Below are 23,918 nucleotides of genomic sequence, written 5' to 3' on the forward strand. Positions count from 1 at the left end.
AGGGCAGCAGTCCAGAAAAGGGACTGAGTTTGGGAATGTTTTCATGAAGATTTTAAAAAATAAATCACTGTTTAAAAGTGTACAGTGTAATACTTACATAGATCTCAATTGTGACGAACTGAAACTTACATAGATCTCAATTGTGAAGACTATTCATTAAGGGTATAACAACCAACCAGAATTCATTTTTACATTGAAAACCATGATTAAATAGAGTTTTCCTTGACTGGTGATTCAAATAGTGATTTATACCAACCTGAATTAAATCAATTCCACCCTGGTTTGGGGTGTAGGAAATAGTATATAGCATTTGAAAAGCTTGGTATGCTGCCACCAAGTAACAAATTTTATTTTGAACTCATTCTTTCTGCTGAGTGCTTTGATTTTGAGCAAGCAGTATACATATTTATTTTCATGTTGCATAGCAATTTATTACCTTGCAGCTAAATTAAACAAATGAGGATTGTTCATCCCATTTTGTTACCGTTAGTCATATTAGTATCATGTGATTGAATCAGCATTATCGTATGAATAAAATGATTGTACTTTTTCTAATTTTGGGGGGAGGGGTGGATAACGCTTAGAAATAGCCAGACCCATTAGACTATGGCCCTATCATAATTTTGAGAGGGAGGGAACACCCATCCATTATAATTAATGTTTTCCTTTTTTCAGAGAGTATTCTGGTTTGAGGGAGGTAGCTCAGTAGTAGAAGGCATATTTTGCCTACACTTTCGATCCCTTACATCTCTGTCTACCTTGGGTAGTGGAATTGAGAGACTTCTCCAAAGCCTAAGGCAGAGAGAACCAATGCTGGATGGCTGAGATGGTGAAGGGCTAGATAGACCATTGGTTGGACTTGGTGTGAGGCAGCTTCTTATGTACAGTTACTATGGTGATTTCCCAACTCTAAAATTGTTATTCCATGTTAATAAAATTCACATTCATGTAATGAAAGGAATAAACATAAGTCCATTTTAATGTACTTCTAGTAGAGTTTTTCAGGTGCAATAATACTTGGATTAATTTGGAAATACTCCCTGGGTGAATTTGCTACTCCAGTTGTACTCTTTTTGGTAGAATGCATTGAGAAGTGACTACAACTTTGTCCTCTTAGAAGGACATTGTTGCTTGTACAGTAGTAAATAACGTCCCCAAAATATAACCGCCTACAGTTTCCTTTCTGTGGGAGAAGGAGCACCTAGGGTACAAAACCATCCCAGAAATCTGAGTTTTGCCATTGGAGTACTTTTTAACCCCAAGGCTATTTAACATACTGGGGTAAAAAATACCCCATGAGTGGCTTAAGAATACTGTGACAAGCCTTCCCCTCCCCCTACTGAGGACACAGACACAAGATTTTTAGGCTTGTGGTTTGTTTTGAACTATAAACCTTCCTCTCAGTTAGCAGGTGTTCTAAAGGTAGCGATAAAATGGGTTTGCTGCCATGTGGTAAGTTCTGTGGTGCACAAGGAATTTATGGAGATCACTGAGGCAGGGTTTGAATATAGACAACAAAGAATATTTGTTCATTTACAGGTTAGTCTCAAGGAATAGATCAGTTGCACAATTTTCAAAACATGACTGCACCATACACCTATACAGGGGCATTATAATATTAGCTGTCTTGTTTTCATTCCCTGTCCTAATAATCCATAGCATAGAATTTGCCTTTTCCAATTAAGTTAACGTTTTTGTCAAGCTAGCCACCAGGACCTCAAAATTTATTTTCAGTCACTACCAGTTCAGATACTCTCAGTGAGTGTATATAAATATTGTCAAAGGCTTTCACGGTCAGAGTTCATTGGTTCTTGTAGGTTATCCGGGCTGTGTAACCGTGGTCTTGATATTCTCCCCTGAGGCAAGGGCATCCTGAGCTGCGGGTCGTTTTCCTCTCCATCCGGGTAGGCAGGACTGAAAAAACTTTGACTTCCTGTATCCCTTGGCGGGAAAACAGTCTGAGGAAGCCAGTTTCCGTCCTGCCTATCCGGGTAGAGCAGGCAACTTCGCGCAGCTCCGTGCCAAGTCTCTAGAAGGATAGTTTTTAGGATTAGATTACCTACCCTATTTGTCTCAATCCTTTGTGCGTCCTGATTTCTCTTCTTCCCCTTGCTCCAGTCCCCTTCTGTCTTCTCTCCTTATTCCTTCGTCCCCTCCTTCCTTCCCTGTCGGGACCCAAGTTGAATTTCAAAATGGCCGACGCCATTTTAGTCCGAGAAGACGACCTTCTCTCAGAGAAGGATTTTCAGAGGGGACTGGTCCAATCCATCCCCAAGGGCTCCGGTTCTCCCAACGGCCACCCAGGTGGACCATTAGGGAGTGCAGCGGAACCGGGAGAGACCCTCACAGCTGAGTCGTCCGTGGCTCAGCCCAAAGTTAAAAAGCCGCGAAAAGCCGCGCTACCGCAGCCGGGCAACAAAAAGCGGCAGCAAGCCTCCCGCCGGGCTGAAAGCCGGGCGCAAGTCACCCGACTCTTCCCCAAAGCTTCCCGGACAACTCTGCAAAGTGCAGGAATCCACTGCGATCGCGGCGGCGGCTGCACCCCCTCCTTCGGGACCTGGTAATATGGCGGCAACGGGAACATTCCCAGCGGGAGTTGGCACCCCCCACACACAGGTGGCAGAGGGCAGCCATTTTTTATCGTGGCAGAATGCTGATGAGCTTATAAATTATGCCTTACAACGCCAGTGGCAGGCTTTTCAGTCCTTCCAGGCTCGCCTTCCTCCTCCAATGGGATTGGGACCCTATGGGGTTAATCCTGACTGTTTAGCTCAGCCACAGCCCACTCAGTCCAAGCCCACTACCTCTGCTGAGGCAGTCCTTGATCCCAATACACCTAGTAACACCAGAAACTCTGCATGGCCCACTAAAGCAGCCATGAAGGCAAAATATTCTGAGAATAGGGAATCACAAATAGAAACCTCTAAATCCCCTATCTCCTCAGTAGACTATGAGGAAGAGGAAAAAGAGGAAGGCGAATTTGACTCGGACGAAGATCCCCCCCAGGAGTCAGACCAGCACAATAGACTGTTCTCGGGGGAGGAATATCAAGCCCTATTGTCCAAGGCCATCCTCGCCCTTGACCTCAATGAGGATGTGGATCAACCCGATGAACCTAAGTCCAAATTGAAGAAAGGTGTCAAGGAATGTTTTCCCAGGCCAAAACCAATCTCCAATTCTGTCCCATTCCCAGAATTTTTTATCAATGCAGTTAGAGACGAATGGGAACACCCAGTACCTAATAGGCAATTGCCTCCTAATATCAGAAAACTATACAATCTGGCACCACATGCCATGACAATGCTAAAGCTCCCCTTGGTGGATGCCCCAGTCCTGGACCTACAGTCGCCTGGTTTGGTTCCAGAAGATGGGATGGGATGTTTGAGAGACCAACTTGATAGAAAGTTGGATTACCTAACAAGAAAGGCCCATGAGGCATCGGCCATGGCTATCCAGGCCAGCGCGACTACATCTATTTTTGCCAGGGCCTCCTACTTATGGGTAAAAAAGATTCTCCAACTGGTTCCAGAAGAGAACCTCAGGGTCATTGGGGGCCTAGAAAGGGTTCATAGTGCAATTTCCTTAATGGCTGATGCCTCCCTCAATACCATGTCCTCAGTAGCAAGATCAATGGCATCGGTTACCTCAATTAGAAGGGGCCTCTGGCTCAGGACATGGCCGGCCGACTTCAAAGCTAAAACCTCCCTCATGGCATACCCTGTTAAGGAGGGACGCCTTTTTGGTGAGAAACTGGATAGTATTCTCATAGAAACGAAAGACAAAAAACAAGTTCTCCCCACGCAACTCAAAAGGGACAACCGTCCCTCCTCCTTTCCTTCCTTTCGTTCCTCCAAACTTACACCTAGATTCAGGACTGAATTCAGGAGAGGATCTTGGGGTCCTAACAGGGGATCCCGGAGCAATGCCAGATCTTTTCGCAGGGGAGGTAGATTTTCCAGACCTCAAGGGTTCCAGCCCAGACCGGAAAAAGGAGAACGATTCGCAAGAAATACCCCTCAGTGACGCCAATCACATTCAGGTGTGTGGGGGGGGGGGAGACTTCAGGAGTTTGCAACAAGATGGGCGATGTCCAATCCAGACAAGTGGGTTTCTCAAATTATAACCAATGGTTACCTACTGGAGTTCTCTTCTCGGCCAAGGGACCGCTTCATACATTCCCCAATTTCCTTCAAAGGGAAACACTCAAGGACTCTAGCAGCCATCCAACATCTCACCCACATCAAAGCCATAGAGTCAGTCCCCAGCCGTCAAAGGGGCCAGGGAGTATATTCCATTTTCTTCACAGTCCCAAAAAAGAACGGGGACTGGAGGGCTATCCTAGACTTAAAATACGTCAACAGGAGGATGTCCCATCGACACTTTCGTATGGAAACGGTGAAATCCATAGTGGAATCTCTACTCCCTGGCACCTTTATGACTGCGGTGGACCTTACGGAGGCCTACCTCCATATTCTAATCCACCCATCACACAGACCCTTCCTCAGATTCGCCTATGCAAACCAACACTACCAGTTCAGAGCCCTGCCATTCGGCCTGACCTCTGCCCCGAGGGTCTTCACAAAGACGCTGGTAACCATCATAGCCTGCCTCAGACAGGAGGGAATCCAGGTACACCCGTACCTGGACGACATCCTGATCTGTGCACCAACACCAGATCTTTCTCGTTTACACACAGACAGAGTAACCCAGCTCCTTCAGGAACATGGGTATCTTATAAACTTTCACAAAAGCTCCCTGCGCCCATCTCAATTCATGACGCATCTGGGAGCCAAAATCAACTCACAAAACAATTCCCTGTCCCTTCTCAGGAAAGGTTACAGAAACTGACGTCCCTGGCCCGCAAAATGGCCAAGTTAAAAACCACCCTGCTCATGTCCCTAGCTGCCCTGTTGGGTCACATGATTTCCTGCATCGCGATAGTGCCATGGGCCAGATTCCATTCATGCCCACTACAGTGGCTTCTGAACCCTCACCAACTAGACATAACACGGAAAAAGATCAAAAGAATTCCTATTCTTCCCAGGGTCAGTCACAGCCTTCACTGGTGGTCCAACCCGTCCAACCTCCGCAAGTTCACACAATACATCCACACAATACATTTCTGTTAAACTTTAACTTTGTTAAACTGTTAAACTTTAACAGAAAAGAGGAGAGTTTAAGAATGAATAAGGCTTGGCTTCCTGCCCTGAAAAATCTCCAGACAAAGACAACATTCAACAATAGCCATACAGATTAGTTTTGGATTACACACATTAACAGATCACTTCAGGATACAATGGTTCCATATTAACATACCATACCCTCATTAGCACATTATCTTGATACTTACAGGACAATACTTTTGCAGGACAATACTCAGCTCAAACCCAACCCCTTTCTGACTATATATTACTCTTCCTACACCCTTGACACTGAGAGACACTGTCCTTCAGTGTTACTACTCTGAAGATGCCTGCCACAGTTGCTGGCGAAACGTCAGGAAAGAAAATTCCAAGACCACGGTTACACAGCCCGGATAACCTACAAGAATCCTCCATCATGTTCATCATTAATGCCATTTTTATGGATGCTCATTTCTACTGATACTGCCTATGCACCTAATTTGGAGAGATCCTCTTAGAGCTCTTCACAATCCTCTAGTTATGTAAAATGATAACATTTTGATCAGTCTTATTGCAAACATTGAAAGGAATCAAGTTTATCTTGAAATCTATGATCTGTTTTCTTGTAAAGAATATAAACGTGATATGTGTGTGTGTGTTAAGTGCCGTCAAGTCACTTCCGACTCATGGCGACCCTATGAATGAAAGTCCTCCAAACATGATATACAACTTTAAAAGTTTGATCCTTTTCTATTTGTGCCATAGTGGCTCAATTTTCAGGGATCCACAGGAAGATACCCAGGTGGGCTCAACAGATCCTGTCTATTCTTGCCTGGTCCATTTTGGCACTGCCTAACGCTGTCATATATGTGGCAGCTGCTGCTGTACTGGTGTAGTCTAGGTTCCAGTGTGGGGGTAGGGTTGCCAGGTCCCTCTTCGCCACCGGCAGGAGGTTTTGGGGGTAGAACCTGAGGAGGGTGGGGTTTGGAGAGGGGAGGGACTTCAGTGCCATAGAGTCCAATTGACAAAGCGGCCATTTTCTCCAGGTGAACTGATTTTTGTCGGCTGGAGATCAGTTGTAATAGCAGGAGATCTCCTGCTAATACCTGGAGGTGATACACAGATACAGGTCACTGATGAAGCCATAGGCGAAACGTGGTCCCGATCTAGACGACACGTCTGGCATCGTCCCTTCGTGGCTTTCTTCCATTTTTTGCATATAGTTGCTTGACAACTGGACTTAATTACTGCATTAATCAGAGACTTCTTATCAAAAGACACCTAAGTGGGTCGTATATTGTTACTTACCTGTTCAATTAGGATCTGTGATATCCTTACTATAGTCAATTTTGGATTGCTTATTGTCCATTTGTATCTTGTTGTATCTTTATTTGTATATAATTGTATATATTTTGCACTTTTTCACTATAAAATTCACTTTTTGCATAAGTAATTTGTTTATAGTGCTGTCTTGGGTTGCTCCAGTACCTGGAGGTTGGCAACCCTACGTGGGGGCCATATAGTCAACTCCTAAGTCCTAATAATTGGGATAAAACTATTGCACTCCATGGGGTCACTGCCGTAGACCCATTCTCAATAGTAACAGACAGTGAACAAGTATTTGTTGCTTAGAACATGGCTGGTATACTACCCCCGCATGTTTTACACCTAAGAGGATGTGTAAGTGAAACTGAGGCTGTTCTGAAAAAACCTCTGCTGTGCTGCCAGTGCTATTCTTATACCTTCCCAGTCCTTTTTAAATACATTTTTCTTTTTGTGGGCACACAACAGTAGACTTTATACACCTACTTGATTGGATAAAGGTAGATTTCTAACAGAGGTAAAATACACTTGCTTTTAGAGACTTCTGATGCTTTCAGGATTAGCCTCCTCATATCTTAAGAAAACCTTACGTTGGCAAGTAAATTATTGTTGGAAAGAAATGTAGAAACAAGGTTCTTCAATGCTGCTTTTACTGTGTGTCATTGTCACATTTTATATATTATGATTAGTGATCATGATCAGCAGTACCTGGTCATGATTGACTTCATGTAACTCTAGTAAATGTTGTTTATGTTCTGTCCAGTACAAAGCATTGATGCCTTTATTTTGGTGCCTATTGGTTTGTTATGTAAGTTTGTATTCTGTAGAGGAAATAATACAGTCACAGTTAATAATTAATGATGGTCAAGTTTGGAACAGTCTGTACTTTTCAAGGTTGTTGCAAAGTATGCCAAGATTTCTACAGCTAAATAGTTTTGTAAGTATGTGCTAAAATAAAGCTGTAGTAGGCCTTTGCTTCTCTAGTGCTCTTAACTAATAAATAATAATAATGTATGAAGAAAAAGATTAATTTCTATATACAGTTTATGTAGAAGTACCACTTGCAGCTCTTTTAGGAAAATGAAATTCTGTGGGTTTGCTTATTTAATACTATAGAAACTAGAAAACCACTGAACCATTTATTCTTGGAATTTGGTGTGTTGCAATCTACTTCTAATCTGTCAGACTAAAGAAAACTTTGAGTGAACAGAAGTAGAAAAACACTTTTACTCTCCCTTCTATCCACCTCTGGTAGATAAAACATGCCATGATTATTCCTACTGCAGAAAAATTAGAAATGCCCTCATTCCATTGGGGATAGGGATTATCAGACGACTGTAGACTATGAGGCAGGGTGTGTGTGTATAGCTACATAAAGTCCCTTAGTGGCAATGGTTTCAGTGTTTTAGGTCCCAAAGTGGGGTAGTGTGGAACTGGGCAATGAGTGTACAGAAACTAATACTAGTTATTTCAAGTCATCAGATTTTAATGGGGAAAATTATATATGGAAAGGACATACCGCAGGCTTTATGTTTGACACCCCTGCCTTAGACCAAGGGTTCCTTGGAAAGTACCCTGGTAACCTGCTGTCCCCACTCAGGACCTCCTGAGAACCTCTAGGCGGTCCCGCTAAGAGGACTCTCTTCAAGTGCAGTACTAGAACAATAACAAAATAACTTATCACCAACCTGGTAGCACCTGTGCAGTCTAGAGCATGGGGAGATTAAAGGAAATATCCCAGAGAAATAGATTGTATTAAGTTAAAACAAAAAAGTCTTTATAAAAAGGTTTATTGTAAAAAAAAAAAAAAAAGGGAAAGGGTGGTTGAATTCAAAAGGGGGTGGAAAAAGGGCAAACAAAATTCAAGGAAAAGCACACAGCAACAATAACACAGAGATATTCTAATGAAAAGCAATACAGCAACAATAACACAGAGATATTCTAATGAAAAGCAATACAGTTGCACTAACTAGGCTAAACACATTACCTAAACTGTAGCTGGTTCCTCAGAGCCTGTGTAGAGTTGCTTGTGGTGACAAGAATTCAAAGGAGTCCTTAATCTCTACTCAACTTCCTGTGGGCCCAGTTTCCACTGAAGCTTGAAAACTGAGGACAAGGGAAAATCCCAGATGTACAGATATTTATGCTAAATTAAGTTGGACCTAACCTAGCCTCCTTTCTAGGACTTACAAGTGGATTTCTCCAGTCCCCTGCAAATCCCCATGTCAGTGGCTACTTTTGCCAATCAGAGCCATATCCCACCACCATCAAGCATCTGGTGATGGCTCTGAACTTCCATAACAAATACCTGGTCTGGTCTAATCCGGCTCGTCCTTTGTTATGAAGGGATGAAGTCTGTCAGGATGGTCCAGTGTGGGATGGACCTGAATACCCTTATTATAGTGTAATCTAGGAGCCCCGTGGCGCAGAGTGTTAAGCTGCAGTACTGCAGTCAAAAGCTCTGCTCATGACCTGAGTTCGATCCCGGCGGAAGTCGGTTTCAGGTAGCCGCCTCAAGGTTGACTCAGCCTTCCATCCTTCCGAGGTCGGTGAAATGAGTACCCAGCTTGCTGGGGGTAAAGGGAAGATGACTGGGGAAGGCACTGGCAAACCACCCCGCAAACAAAGTCTGCTTTGGGAACGTCGGGATGTGATGTCACCCCATGGGTCAGGAATGACCTGGTGCTTGCACAGGGGACCTTTACCTTTTACCTTTAGGGTCCCAGATGCTCTAGGTGGCACATTTGAGCCTTAGCAAGTTTTAAGATTTCTGTCACCGCCTCTACCTGAGACCCTGGAGAGCTATTGCCAGCCTTAGTAGACAGCAGTGACCTTGATGGACCAATGGTCTGATTCAGTATAAGGCAGCTTCCTTCATGTGTTGATATGAGAGACTAGCGCTCCTTCCTGCCCAAGAGCTTTAGGGGATCCAGAATTGTCCCTTGCAGTTTTGGAGGGAAATGGCAACCAATCATGAAACAGAGGTAGGGATTTGAGAGTACTGGGGAAAATCCTCCCTTCTTTGGGCCCTGTATGCATTTTCCTGGGCCAGGAAAGCAGGGTAGCTTCTTCCATTGGGAGGTGTACCCGCATGGTGGAGGGGGGCACGAGCCAGGCCATCCTGTTTTATACAAAAACAGTTAAGTTCAAATGTATTAGGGACTTGCATTGGTTTGTTTTTTTTCTTGGCATCACAGTGCTTTTTTGGTGCTTTTTGACATTGTGTTTAATCTGTTAATAGTTTTTCAGACTTTACTGACTCGGTGGCCGAACCAGCCCACTTCCTCTTGTAATAAAAAGGGGCTCTGCCAAGGGAATCAAAGGGTGAACGGAGAGGCAACCTGCCCCTCTGATCAAATCCTCCATAATCTAGTTTGATGGCAGTGCAAAACCCCACTCTCCCAGTTGTTAAAAGAGAGGGAACGGGAGAGGCAACAGAGAAGGGCATAGGGGGCAAGGCAGCTGGCAGCCCAGGGAAGGAGCTCTGTGGTTGATTCCTCCCTCTGCAGGTGTCCCTGCTTCTATGACCAGCTACAGATTACAAAGATGTCTTTGCCTAGCCTGTTCTTGCCTGTAGACAGATTGTGTTTCTTGGTCCAGCTGTACACTACAAATTGCAGGCTCATGCAGAGGGGTTTAACCTGTCAGTCCCATTCAGTTTTGCTCCCCTGCTCTGCGATTAGCATTTTAAAGAAGAAAAGACATTCCTGTGTTGGGAGCAAATAATGGGGCAGCATTGTTGCCATCCTCCTGTGCTTTTGGGAAGTGTCTGGGTTGCCGCGATTGAATGTACAATTAGAGCTACTCAAACACCTGTTGGTTCAGTTCATATCCTGTTTGCCGAGAGGCAGTCGGGCAGTCAATTAATTGATAGGCTGTTCGGCTATTTGCAATCTGTCCACAGTAACAGGCCCCTTGCATCCACCAGAACCTGACTGCCAGCTGACAAGGGATCTCCTGTTGGGGAAATTTTGCTGTGTACCCAGGAAAGTACAGGAGGCAGGGGGACAGGAACCAACTCTCAACTGATTGAGGGGATCAGCTGGAAGACAGGTTCTTTCCCAGCCTGGAAAGTTGGCTGCATCCCAGCCTTGCAGCAGATGGAGGTGGGGTGATCAGAAACCCATCAGATTCCCCTTCTCCATACTCTAAATTGTTAGCTTTGGCTGCAGCCGCAACTGTAGGATTCAGGTGGGGAGAGAAATTGGATCACCCGGCTCGTGCATACGTTTGGAGACTCCCATCTTTTTGCACACCTATTTTACACACTTGTTTTTTTTAACCTACACAGAGATTCCGGCTTCAGTGCTGTGTCTGACACAGCCAAGCTCTGTCAGTTGCTGAAGCCTTTATGAAACCTAGTTTGGGGGATTTGATGAATTCACACTGATAAATGCCTCTAATATAATAAAGGACTGAATCGAAACAGTTCAGAAGAGAGCGGCAGATATACATTTTGCACTGGCACTGATGACTGGATGCAGCTGGATACAGATATCAACAACTTTTCTTCCTCTAATTACAGGAGACCTTGTCAAGAGGCTTAGAGATAACACCAGCAGCTATGGATTCCACACAATTGTAAACAGGCTTGAGTTCATAAAACAGCAACTTACAATGATTTAGGCTGCCCTCTTTTTCCTTGTAGACAGGAAACTTCTCACGGAGTCACGGCAGCGAGTGTTAGATGTTTTTCGGGATAGAGCTCCATGTATTAGCACCTGCCTTCCTCATCGCCATCTTGGACTCCCATGCGGGAGTAGCTCCAAGGATTCAAGTGGGGAGAAAAGTATAATTCTTTTTCTCTTTCCCTGAAACTGACAACTTGGATAAGGAAAACGGAAATGGTCTGTTCCTATCCTGTACGGCCTAAGCTGGGGGAGGGGGAAAGAGGATTCACTCCCCCCTCAACTGAGAATTTGGTCTAGGAATAGCTCCAGATCCCCTTCCCCCTCCAACTGACAGCTTGGGCTGCAGCAGAAGAGGAGCAGTCTGTTTCCATACTCTGTAGGACAAGTGCTCAGTTGGGGAGTGGGGTGAGAGAAGCAGGTTTCTGCTGCCCCCAGATTCTCAGTTTGGAATATATTTTTTGGGGTAGCAAGTTGCTCCTGCTGCATCCCAAGCTGTCAGCCCCTTTTGTCAGTTTTGGATTGGGGCGGGGGGAAATCCCTTCTTCATTTCCACCCAAAACTGACAAGCAGGGCAGTAGAGAATAGGAGCAATGTGATCCTATTCTTCACAGCCCAAGATAACAGTTAGGGTGGGTGGAGGAAGACGTCTGCTTCTCTGTCACCCCAAACTGAGAATTTGGGCTGCAGAGAATGGGAGCTGGTGGCTCCCCGCACTCAGCAGTCCTTTTGTCAGTTTTGGGTGGTGAGAGAAAAATGAACTATGGAAAAGATGAACTATGGAAAGGACTTGTCCCAGTGCCCCAAAATGTAAAGGGTGGGAATTACAGATACAAACCTCTGCTGTTTGGATAAAGAAAGCACTTGCAAGCGCAAAAGAAAAGCAGTGCATGAGAAAGGTAAATGGGGATGCCATGATCCCCTCTGAACAGTCCACTGATTTAGACTCAAAGTCTTCAGGGGAGGAGCTGAGGCTGGTGGCTGAGGAGGACGAGGGGCATCAGGGAGGGCCCGGCATCACCGAGGCACCTGCTGACAATGGTCCAGCAGTGCCAGAGGCCATCCTACCTGAGCCTGCAAGGGAGGCCTCGTCACCAGGCCCAGGATGCAAACCCGGGCCCATAGCCTCCCAGGGGACCCTCTCACTCTGCAGGAGCGGTGATGGCAGAAGGTCTGGGCCATGGTGGCGCAAAGGAGGTGAAGCGCTGAACTGGTTGCGTGCAGCCCCGTCCCAGAGCCAGGCTGTGAGAAACAGACTTTCTCAGGATCCTAGCTAAAGCACGGTGGAGCCGCAGGAGTTCGACACCTGCCAGCAGGGCAGCTGTGCATGATTACTTCCCAGCCTATTTAGGCCAAGACTTGGAGAAACTGCCTTGTTGGTGCAAGCCTGTAGTCCAGCTCCAGTTTCTAGCCTCCAGTCCTGTCATTGCTCTCAGGCCTACCTAGACCTGAGGGCACTGCCTCCAAGGAGACCTGCCTGGCCCTGCCTTGCAGAGTGCAGAACAGTGGAGATTAAATGCAAATTAGAAAGTAGTAAGCCAAAACCAGGCCCAGTGGGATGAGGGTAACAGGTTGTTCATGAAGAAAACAAGCTGATAACTCTGTGGCCCTTGTTCTTCAGACCGAGTATCTAAGGGATAGTGGGACCATGGAAGAATAGGAGTTGGAGTAAGATAAAATGACATTGATTTGAACTGCAGGGAAGTAGCAATTGGTTTGATGCTATGATATTCTGTTGGTGCTCTGTGGGAGTACAGAATACGAGTTGGAGTCTTTAGTTCCTGGCCTAATTTCTGGTTACAACTAAAAACATGTTTCTATGGTTATTTATTTTAAAACTTAAATAACTCACTTCCTCTACAATAGACTAAAGGCAAGCACAACAGAAAAGCACAATAACATCCAACCATAAATTCAAAACCCAGTCACCTATAAAAAATCCAAGAAAAAATTAGGATCGCTTGACCCAAAAGCCTGTTTAAAAAGCTCAGACCTTTAATGCTTTCTAAATTTCAATAAAGACCTTTAGAGGTCTCTGGAGCTGCTATGGAGAAGGCCTGAGCACAGACTGTGTTGAATTTTACAGACGTAATGGGGGCACCTTTAGCAAAACCTGTGGTGCAGAATGTAGTTGTTGCACAGATTGATAATGGTAGAGACAGTCCTTTAAGAATGTGGATCTCAAGACACGAAGGAATTAAAGGTAATCACCTTAAATTAGCTCAGAATTGAATCGGCAGTCTGTGCAGGTGTTCTAAGATTACAGCTATATGTTCAAAGCTGCTGGCTTCTGCCAGAAGCTGAGCTGTCATATTTCTCACCAGTTGTAGTTTCCAAGTCATCTTTAATGGCAGGCTCACATAAAGTTTATTCGGTAGTTTAGCATGGATCAGGGTGGGCAGATCAACTCAGTCTAGAAGGCTTAACTTGCTAAGCTGTACCCAAGTAAGGTATGTGTAGGCAGAAACTGGCAAGGTATGTTTATCACTTGGGAAGCAGCACTGGTTTGCTTAGCCCTTACATAATTTTAGGCCCAGTGCATCTGACATGAACCTGGCATTCCAGACCGTAGTTTTGATGTTTTGAAAATGTGTAGTGGGCTTGCACTGAACACATGAAGCTGCCTTATACTGAATCAGACCCTTGGTCTATCAAAGTCAGTATTGTCTACTCAGACTGGCAGCAGCTCTCCAGGGTCTCAGGCAGAGGTCTTTCACATCACCTACCGCCTGGTCCTTTTAACTGGAGATGCTGGGGATCGAACCTGGGACCTTCTGCATGCAAAGCAGAGGCTCTTCCACTGAGCCACAGCCCCATTCTTCTCGCTCCTCTTGTGCACAACTGCTCTTGGAGAAGCTCTTAACCTGGTAGGGCTTCTGATTGATCACTGGAGACCTGATTGGCTGTGGAGAATTTTTAAAAAGTTGTTTCAGTGGTAGTTGCCATCACAGTGTTGGCTTTAGCCTCAGTAATGTACGGCATGTGAACTCCCCCGATGAGTTTCTTATCCCCTGTTATGATCATCATTGAGATAGATTTGTGGCAGGTAAGATTCGCATGGGTTCTACTACACCGGGTGAGTGGCAGGGAGAATGACGAGTGAACTTGCTCAGCTCAATTAAAAATTATCTTGATACACGCTTTCTCAGAGAACGTTCCAACGAACGCTCATTTTGTGGGAGTAAAGTGCCATTAAGTCGCAGCTGACTTATAGCAACCTCATGGGGTTTTCAAAGCAAGAGAGTAACAGAGGTGGTTTGTCATTGCCTTCCTCTACACAACAACCTGGCATTCCTTGGTAGTTTCCCATCCAGTTACTAACCAGTGCTGACCCTGCGTAGCTTCTGAGATCTGACAAGATCAGGCTAGCCTGGACTATCCAAGTGAGGGCTCTCATGTCCCTTACCTAGTATATTTTAATTCCCATCTTCTCCCCTGTGCTTGTGCTCCCTTTGTGTGTGTGTGTGAGAGAGAGATTTCCCCGCCCCTATTAAATGGAACTTCTGCCTGAAATGTTGAAGAACTACTATCAGAGTACTGCATAACCTCATCTCCCTGACATTTAGTGGCTGGCTTTGCATCCTGGAGCAGCCATTCTGTGGTTACACCCACCACCCTGTATCAGAATTTCAAAGGTACAGGCAGGCTCAAAAAGGTTGGGGATTCCTGGCCTAGATGAAGTTAGAAAGTTGAAGAGGAAACCTGTATGTGAGAGAGAGGAAGGAGTGTGAGCCAATAGTAGGTTCCTAAACCTCTGCGCTGTAGTTTGGAGAAAGGGGTTTGTAATGTCAGAACCTGATCTTAGTTGTTTGATGTGATGTCACTTCTTCAAAACATGGTTCCGCATCTTGGCTTGTAACCATTTGTTAACAGTGATTTACCTACTCTGTTTGATTGCTCTATAGTATGCCAATAAAGGTATTGAAATTGAACAGTGATTTGCATATTCAAATATGACACATAACCATAATTGTTAGGTCTGCATTGGGCTACTATGTGAACAATATAGGGTAACTTGGTGCTGGCGGTTGTGGGACAAGGTCTTAATTTTCTCCACTTTATTGTGCTGCTCGCAAGTGTGGCATGTACCTCTCTTTAGAGTAACTGAGCTTCTAGAGCAGGGGTGGGGAACATCCGGCCCGCAAGTGAAACCTTCTAGACTGAGCTGACCTGGCCACCCTGATCCATGCTACTATAACCTCAGTGTTGAACTACCGAATGCACTCTATGTTAGGCTGCCGTTAAAGATGACTTGGAAACTACACCTGGTGAGAAATATGACAGCTCAGCTTCTGGCAGAAGTCAGCTGATTTGAACATATAGCTGTAATCCTAGAACACCTGCACAGACTGTCAATTCAATTCTGAGCTAATTTAAGGTTTAATTCCTTTAATTCCTTTGTGTCTTGAGATCCACATATTTAAAGGACTGTCTCTACCAGTATCAATCTGTGCAACAACTACATTCTGCACAACAGGCTTTGCTAAAGGTGTCTCCATTAGATATTTCAAGAATCAATGCCTGCCTGATTACTCGAACGAATGGCGCCTTGCTGTACTTTGCTTGCTTCAGGTGCTGCTTTTGCCCAGCCTTCTCCAGAATTCTTCCATCCCCTTTTTAATACAACTTGGCATGCTGCTGTACCCAGGCTTTACTGATGGTTTTTACAGCCCCCCCCCCCCAGTAGGGAGGCTCATTGTACCTACATTGGGGGATTTTTTTTTACCCCTTTTGCTTTGTGTTCTTCATAATAAAAACATTTTGATGAGGGATTTAGGCTACATTTACTTGTCAGTTCTCCCCCCCCCCCCGCCCCAACCAAATATGCTGGTACAGTGCAAAATAACATTTCCTCAGTGTGCTGAGAATACTTTACCTCCACAGAGTTGTAAAAAAGTTAGAACTTCTAGGTCGTCTCCAGCATTATTTCAGACACAGTGTGGTAACACCGTAAACAAGAGCTTTTCTGAATTGACTGTATGCTTGTTACATACCTGTTTCTTGCTTTTAAGTTGGGCTGTACTTGCAGTTTGAAGGTCATATCAAGGCTCATTCCATTCGGGGCAGAGCTGCTTTGGCCGCTAGCCTCAGATCTGTCAATGTTCAGGAGATTAGCAGAGCAGCCATATGGCTCAGTCTGTTCACATTTACAGAGAATTATTACTTGGGTTTATCATTCAGGCCCTGTTCTTGCTATGTTGCTGAAGAATCCATTTTCTTGAGAATTATTTGTATACCCTCAAGTTGTGGGTAGTTCTACTATTAGTGCATTTGAAGTAATTGCTTAAAAATACAAAAGGCTTCTGTGGAAACGTGTCTAAGATGGAGAAGCAAGCTAAAGGAAAAGCAGAAACTTGAAAGTTGGTGACAATCTTAGAACGTTCTCCACAGAACTGAACTCTCGCTGGAGAGGAGGTTTCTGCAGTGATAAAGGGTGTTTTTAGAATATTTATTATTAAAATTTGAATCCTGTCTTTCTGCCCTTACAAGGGCCACCAAGACAGGTAACAATTTAAAACATACTTGATAAAATCATATTTTAAAACCATTCAAATCAACCCTCCCATATGTTCCCATGTTTTCTTTGCTACTATATTAAGATAATGTTGTCTAGGAAGACTTCAGTTCTGTTCCTGAATAGAGGTAGATGAGTTTGGGGAACTGGGATATGGCTCTTTAAAACATGTATCTAGTTTGGCCCAGTATTATTGTAAAGATTATGGGAAGCATTTTGAGCACTTAGTGATACAGCAGTATTATTATTGCTGATTGTTCATTTTCCCTCCCCCTCCCGTGTAGTTATCTATTGTGTCCTTTTTTTAGTATTTTGTTAATAGTTAGGAATGTGAGCAGAAAATAGTACATAAGGGACTTTCAAAGGACTAGCATGTCATATTGTGATGGTTGCGTTAGAGCAAGTGAGTGGCTTTTACTGTCTCCTCATTTTATTCTTAACATTTGCTGTAATGTTGCTGTTATATTTTAAGTTACATTTGTCCCCCATCCTTCTTCCGTAGAACTCAGAGCAGTATATTTAGATTTCCCAGATAATCTTCTGTGAAGACATTGGCCTGGCCTAGTCCTGCTTACCTTCAGCAGTTTACCAGCATCATGTTTCTTACATGTATCTGAACTTCCCTCCTGTTAAGATTTGATGCTTCCACAGCAGTACATGGTCATGGAAAGTTCAAATTGGAGGTTTGAGTGTTTTCAGCAAAGCATGCATGGCTTGGTAAAAAAAAAGTCGTTGGAGAGTGTAGTTTTCTGCTTGGAAGTTTGTTTTGCCAGTTGCTTGAGTGAGTTGTCAGTCTGCATGAGAGAATTTAGGCTATTTTCACACGCACACATACACACACACACACACAAATAAAAAAACAGTAATGTGTATCCAACATGCAGTTTCTCTGTTGGACTGGTATTTCCGTTTGGGGAGAGGGGGTAGTGACTTCTGGTGAATTGCAGAATCTCACTTTGCTCCTTGCGCTGTTCCTGAAGCTCTGCTTCCCCTCAGGAACAAACGTTCAGGAGGGCTGAGGGCATAAGCGGAAGTAGAAAACTGCTGCTCCATTAAGTCTGTGAGAGGTTGACTACATGCCGCTGTGAGGTATTTCAAGAATCAGGGCCTGCCTGATTTTATTACACAGCAGTACTTCCCCCCCCCCCCCACAAGTAGAACCCCTGTTGGTGGAATCAGGTGGGCCATTGTCCGTATATGTCTGCTGTTCCCCTTCTTCCCAGCAGCTGAAACTGGAGCTATCAGCTTTCTGTTCCACTGGGAGCTTTTTTAAATTCTGTGGGTATGAACTGAACTTTCCTCCTCAAAATGAATACTCAAACAAATGGCGCCTCGCTGTACTTTGCTTGCTTCAGGCTCTGCTTTTTCCCAGCCTTCTCCAGAATTCTTCCATCCCCTTTTTAATACAACTTGGCATGCTGCTGTACCTAGGCTTTCCTGCTGGTTAGCTTCACTCTTCTCTTGTGCTGCCCCCACTTTCAGTGTGTGTTAAAAGCCCCCACCAGTTGCCATATTTGTTTCCCACCCTTTCCCCCATGGAATTTAGAGTGGGAAATATGGGCTCAACCTATTTTATCCGTGCACCGGATCTGTGCATTATTTATTTACATTATTTGTAGTCAGCCTTTCTTGCTTGGACTTATGGTAGATTACGCTGAGTGAGTCAATATAGTTGACAAGATAGGACATCCAGTAAACAATACAATAGGATTAGCATTGTAGAACCAATCAGAAATCTGAAAACAAGAACTGAAACAAAGCATAAATATGAACACGACATATTAAATGACACAAAAACAACAACCTATAATAGGATCCTACTTTCAGCAAGCTAAACACAGTAGTATAGACCATGGTCCCTTATAGTTTATCCAAGTAACTTTGTTAATACAGTGCAACTCTATTGCCTGCATAGAAAAGCCCTCTTGAATAATTCAGTTTTGCAGTTTGTGGAAAGCCAGGAGAATGGGAGCCTTCCTGACCTCCTCAGGTAGGCCATTCCTCAAGGTGGGGGCCACTTTGGTAAGGCAGGGACCTAGATGTTCCATATTCAGATATAGCAGTTTCATGTGTCCTGTTTTGCTTCATTTGCTCAAAAACTTACTGACAACTTTTTGTACTGATTCACTGCTGCCTCTTATCATGTTTTTTTGCTTTCTGTTTGTTTTCAGCAACATGACTATTCAGGCCCCTCCACCGCATCTCATAACTCTTCTTATTGGTATTGTGTAATCTGTTTATAATTCTCAGAATAACATGTAACTTGGAAACGGTTGGTTTTTGGATTTAATATACATAGTGCTCACACCAGAAGCAGTTTTGGAGTTTATCCAGAAACTGTTTGGTTAGCCTGTTCCTTTGCCCTTAAATTTTTTTGTTTAAGAGTACTTGTGGGAGCATGCAGTTTTTGGAGTTTGTTGTTTATAGAGAATCATATGTACCTGTCGAGATGCAGTTAGCTGAGGCAAATACAAAACTGAATGAGATGTTGGTTTGAAGGGGGTTAAGAGCAAATGGATGTTTTCAAGTTCTGATATCTTCCCAGACATAATTAAGCCAGATGCTACTGTTTTTTCTTTACATATAGGAGCTGTTTTGCTCTCCGCCTAGGAATTGGTGTTAAGATAACTTTAATGTCATTTTGAGAATGCTAAACAAGTTTTAAGCTGTTCTATTAAATCCCATAACAGATTTCAGTAAACACTAGAAGAAATGAGAGACAGCTTAAAATCAAAATTTTTCTGCTTCTTTAGGAAACCAGTTCAGAGAATATAATGCAGACTATGCACTGTCCTAATTACCTGTTGATACAACTAATTTTTCTCCTTCAAGTAGCAACTCTTGGGTTTTCCATCCGTCTTATATACAGCAGTCACAATAAAAGCTATTGTGTGTTAGCCTGTAGCTACAAAAGCAAAAAGAGCTATTTTTGGAATGTAAGGACTAGCAGATTTATTGCAGTTTAGCTAACATCAGTGTATGGTAGTTTTGAAAGTTTCTTTGGCAGCCTCAGGAAAGTAACAATCAAAAGGAGTTATACAACTTTAGCACTTAAGCCATCTATAAAAACACAATTGGAGAAATAGTGGCAGCAGATAGTATCTAAGAATTAGTGTGTTGTCAATATAAAATATAGAGCAGGGGTAGGCAACCTTTCCCCCTGTTTGCCAAGATCTGCAGTGTCTAGCTGTGAGGATGTTAGTGTACCAGCAAACAAAAGTGTGTGTGTGTGTGTGTGTGTGCATTCATGCATATGTGTCTGGCTCAATTTCTGGCTTGCTGCATTAAGGCGCATGCTCCAGGGGTGCATAAAAACAGTCTGATAAAAACAATTTCCATTTGTATACCAGTGGGCTGACATTTTTTAGTTTGGGATGAGCGGAGACTCTAAACAAAGTACTGGAAGTAATGATTTTTTTTTTTTTAAAAAAAGATGTATTCGTTTATTAGTTGATTGGAAAAATGACAAATCATACTGACTTTTCCTCCTTTTTCATTCAGGTATGGCCTCACAAGTTTTGGTCTATCCACCATATGTTTATCAAACTCAGTCAAGTGCCTTTTGTAGCGTGAAGAAACTTAAAGTGGAGCCAAGCAGTTGTGTGTACCACGAAAGAACCTACCCGTGGACCTATGTGAACGGTAACACTTTTGGCATCGTGCAGCCTCCCAGCAGGGTTAGTACTTTCTTGCAGGCACCAAACCTATTTGACAGACCTCAGAGAGAGACTTTTTTGCTGCAGACCAGTGGCGTGGCTTTAAAAAACATTGCAGGTGCTACAAAGGTATTAGCAGTGCGGGCACAGCAACCTCAAGTGGAAGCACCTTGGACTGGGACCCAGGAAAGTGAACTAAACGCCTTGGACCGCCCCCAGCGATGTGGACTGAAGCGTAAGAGTGAAGAGTTGGAGAATCAGAGCGGCGCAATGCAGATTGTTGATGAACTGCCTATATTGCCTGCAATGTTGCAAACCAGCTTGGGGAACCCAGTGACAGTCGTAACAACTACTGCAGCTTCCAAGCCAAGTGGTACCAGTGGGGACGGTGACTATCAGTTAGTACATCACGAGGTGTTGTGTTCTGTGAAAAATACTTACGAAGTTCTCGATTTCCTTGGCCGAGGGACTTTTGGGCAAGTTGTGAAGTGCTGGAAAAGAGGAACCAACGAAATAGTGGCAATCAAAATTCTGAAGAACCACCCGTCTTATGCACGACAAGGACAAATTGAAGTGAGCATATTAGCAAGGCTGAGTACTGAGAATGCGGATGAGTTTAACTTTGTGAGAGCGTACGAGTGCTTTCAGCATCGCAACCACACCTGCTTAGTTTTTGAAATGCTGGAACAGAATTTATACGATTTTCTGAAACAAAACAAGTTTAGCCCTCTTCAGTTGAAAGTAATCCGGCCGATTCTGCAACAAGTGGCCACTGCACTGAAAAAACTAAGAAGTCTTGGTTTAATACACGCTGACCTCAAACCAGAAAACATTATGTTGGTAGACCCTGCCCGGCAGCCGTATAGGGTTAAGGTAATTGACTTTGGGTCTGCCAGCCATGTATCAAAGACTGTCTGCTCAACGTATTTGCAGTCCCGGTACTACAGGTAGGTACACATGTATTTGGGTGTTCTGCAACTGGCTTTTGATCAGTATATTTTATTTTTTAAAATTGTATTAAAAAGCCAAAAGTTCAAACATCCACTTTTGCTGGTAATTAAATGTTTCTTGTTATAGAATGACATGTTCTTGTAAAGTGAGAATGGATACATGTTTTCGGTGCAGCAATATTGCTCAGTTCTTGGTTTGTCCCTTTTAAAAAAAAATCCTTTTAAAAAGCAAAAATGGGAAAATAGCCCCATTGTAAACAGCAATGCTGCGCCAAGAAAAACCTGGTGCAGCAACACTGTTGCTGGAGGGGGCGTTCCGGGCTGGAGGAGCTTAGGAAGCTGACTACAGTCAGCTCCGCCCCATTGAACGCCCCAGGACGCTCCCCACGCCAGCGCCACATTTCTCTTCCAAGATTTAGGTCCTGGAGAGGCTGCGGTGTTGGATGAGCACCATGCAGCTCCGCGGCGCCCAGGTGCTGATGGAACTGCCCCTGCTGCCAGTGTAAGTGCCTCTTATTCCGTGTAAAGAGGGCACTTACGCTGGCAGCAGGGGCACGCCGCTTCCACTCTACTTTCAGCCCAGTCCTCAGGAATGGGGCTGCTAGTCTGTATTGAAGTATGTTTGTGTTGTGTTTTTTTGGTTTAGTACTTTCTTTGAGTATTAGTAAGATACTTTGTGCCTCCCTTTTCTTCGTCAGCTTTCATTTAAAACAATAGTGTGGCATCTTAAAGATTCCTACAGTAATGTGAAAAGACAGAGCTTGTGGAGACTGACCTTCCCTTTCTCCTGTGGACCTGAAAATCTTCTGCTGAGGGTCAGGTGACCCCTTTGCAGCATAATGGACTGCCCTGAAGAGGGGAATAGGCGATGGAGGTGGTTTTCTTTCTGGACAGCACCCTCCTGTGGCAAGGTGAATTTTCTTTATAAAGGCCCTGACCTTCAGCAAAGATTTTTGGGGGCTTTCAGGCAACTGCTGAGGAAAGAGGAAGGCATAGAAATGATCTGTTTGCATTAGCTTTTCCTCCTTGTGTTACGATAGGATCCAACCTACAGTCTATTAAAGAGTTGTATGTTCTTCAGCCCTGGCAATGAGGTCTGACTAAGACAACATCAGAAGCCTGACTATTTACTTCGATATTTATATCCCACTTTTCTCCCCAGTGGGGTTCCAAAGCAGCTTACAAGATTTTCCCCTCCTCTATTTTATCCTCACAACAACCCTGTGAGGTAGGATATGCTAAGAGAATAATTAGCCAAGGTCACCTAGCAAGCTTCCATGGCAGAATGATGATTTGAACCTGGGTCTCCCAGATCCTAGTCCAACTTCCTAACTACTATGCCATGCATGCTGTCTAGAACCTGTTGTCAATGTTGGGAAATGCATGTGTACCACAAACTTGTCGGGTATACTTAGGCAAATCACACCCATATTGGGTGACTTGGCTGTTGCCTAACAGATTAAGCAAAGTATGTGATGGGATCCCTACAGAAATTCAGCAGTGTATCAACTATTACTATGCCTGCCTCTTACCTTGGAGCATTTTTTGCCATACTCTTAAGTTTTTTTTTAAAGCATAATCTCTCTCTCTCTCTCTCTCTCTCTCTCTCTCTCCCTCTCTCTCTCCCTCTCCCTCTCCCTCTCCCTCTCCCTCTCTCCCCCCTCTCCCCAAAGTGGTTTTGCAGTTCTCCTTTTGCTGTGGTATATTTAATATATAACTAAATTGTTTCATCAAGATGCTAATCATCATATTTTGGGTTACATTTGGTATGTGTGAGGGTTCCCCCTGTTACTGAAACTGCTCTCTGATTGGGGAAATTAGCATGAGCAGCGGCACTCATTTATTTATATAGCAGGTCACCCAATGTATACCAGGTTTGTTTTCAGTGAATCTCAGAATGACGACAGACCAAGGAATTCCAGATTAAAAGTGTTTATATATTCATTCATTCAGTGTTGCAAATACATACATACAAGAAACTAAGAATAAAAAGGAGATAGAATTAGAGAAGTTTCTCAAGGGAGAGGATGTTGTTGATTGGGTAATACGTTACCGATCTAGAAGTGGAGATGTCCAAAATCCGTGGCATATAGGTACAAAATGAAATATAGCGGGGGATGGGAGAGGGATGTCTCGGAGCCTTGAGCCAGCCAAGTCACCGGAAAGGAGGGGGTGTGGAGCTCCGCAAAACTCAAAACACACGGTAAAAGGAGAGATAGGTAGGGCAGAACCTTCTTGCTTTGTCGGGGAGGGCAAAATATACCCTTCTCTGGGGTGGGGTGGGGGTTGAGATTCCCCATATGGCTCCTATCTAAAACAATAGGGATCAAAGACTTCGGCTGCAGGGATCGGGCAGAGTGACAATTTGTAAACTAAGCTGGCACCAATGATTTGCATATCTCCGGGATGGCTTGACTCAATCTTCTCATGTTCGACAATACCTCAGGAAGGTGTGAATCTTTACACTCCAGGGATGCGACAGAGGAGTTCTTCCTACCGTGTTTCCCCGAAAATAAGACATACCCATAAAATAAGCCGTAGCAGCATTTCTAAGCATTTGCTTAATATAAGCCATACCCCGAAAATAAGGCACCCCGGGGCTAGTGTGGAGAAGACCAGGAGGAGCCCAGCTGAGCAGATGCAGTCTCCCGCGGCTGCTTCAAAGGCCCGGCAACCAGCGCGCCCGGGCCTCTGGGGGCGGGGAAGACAGGAGGAGCCCAGCT

General features: G+C 44.2%; 1 protein-coding gene across 3 annotated transcripts in view; it reads left to right on the forward strand.

The window, feature by feature from the left end:
- The window catches only part of HIPK3 (homeodomain interacting protein kinase 3), a 102,041-nt gene that overhangs the window by 15,228 nt on the left and 62,895 nt on the right, over positions 1–23,918 (forward strand). For all 3 annotated transcript variants that reach the window (XM_056850700.1, XM_056850701.1, XM_056850699.1), the window contains exon 2: positions 20,091–21,192. In XM_056850700.1, the coding sequence (XP_056706678.1) occupies positions 20,093–21,192 (1,100 nt within the window). In that variant the 5' untranslated portion in view covers positions 20,091–20,092. The remainder of the gene's footprint in view (positions 1–20,090; positions 21,193–23,918) is intronic.

The sequence above is a fragment of the Euleptes europaea genome, chromosome 6 (assembly GCF_029931775.1).
Source record: "Euleptes europaea isolate rEulEur1 chromosome 6, rEulEur1.hap1, whole genome shotgun sequence".
In the NCBI taxonomy this organism is placed as follows: domain Eukaryota; kingdom Metazoa; phylum Chordata; class Lepidosauria; order Squamata; family Sphaerodactylidae; genus Euleptes; species Euleptes europaea.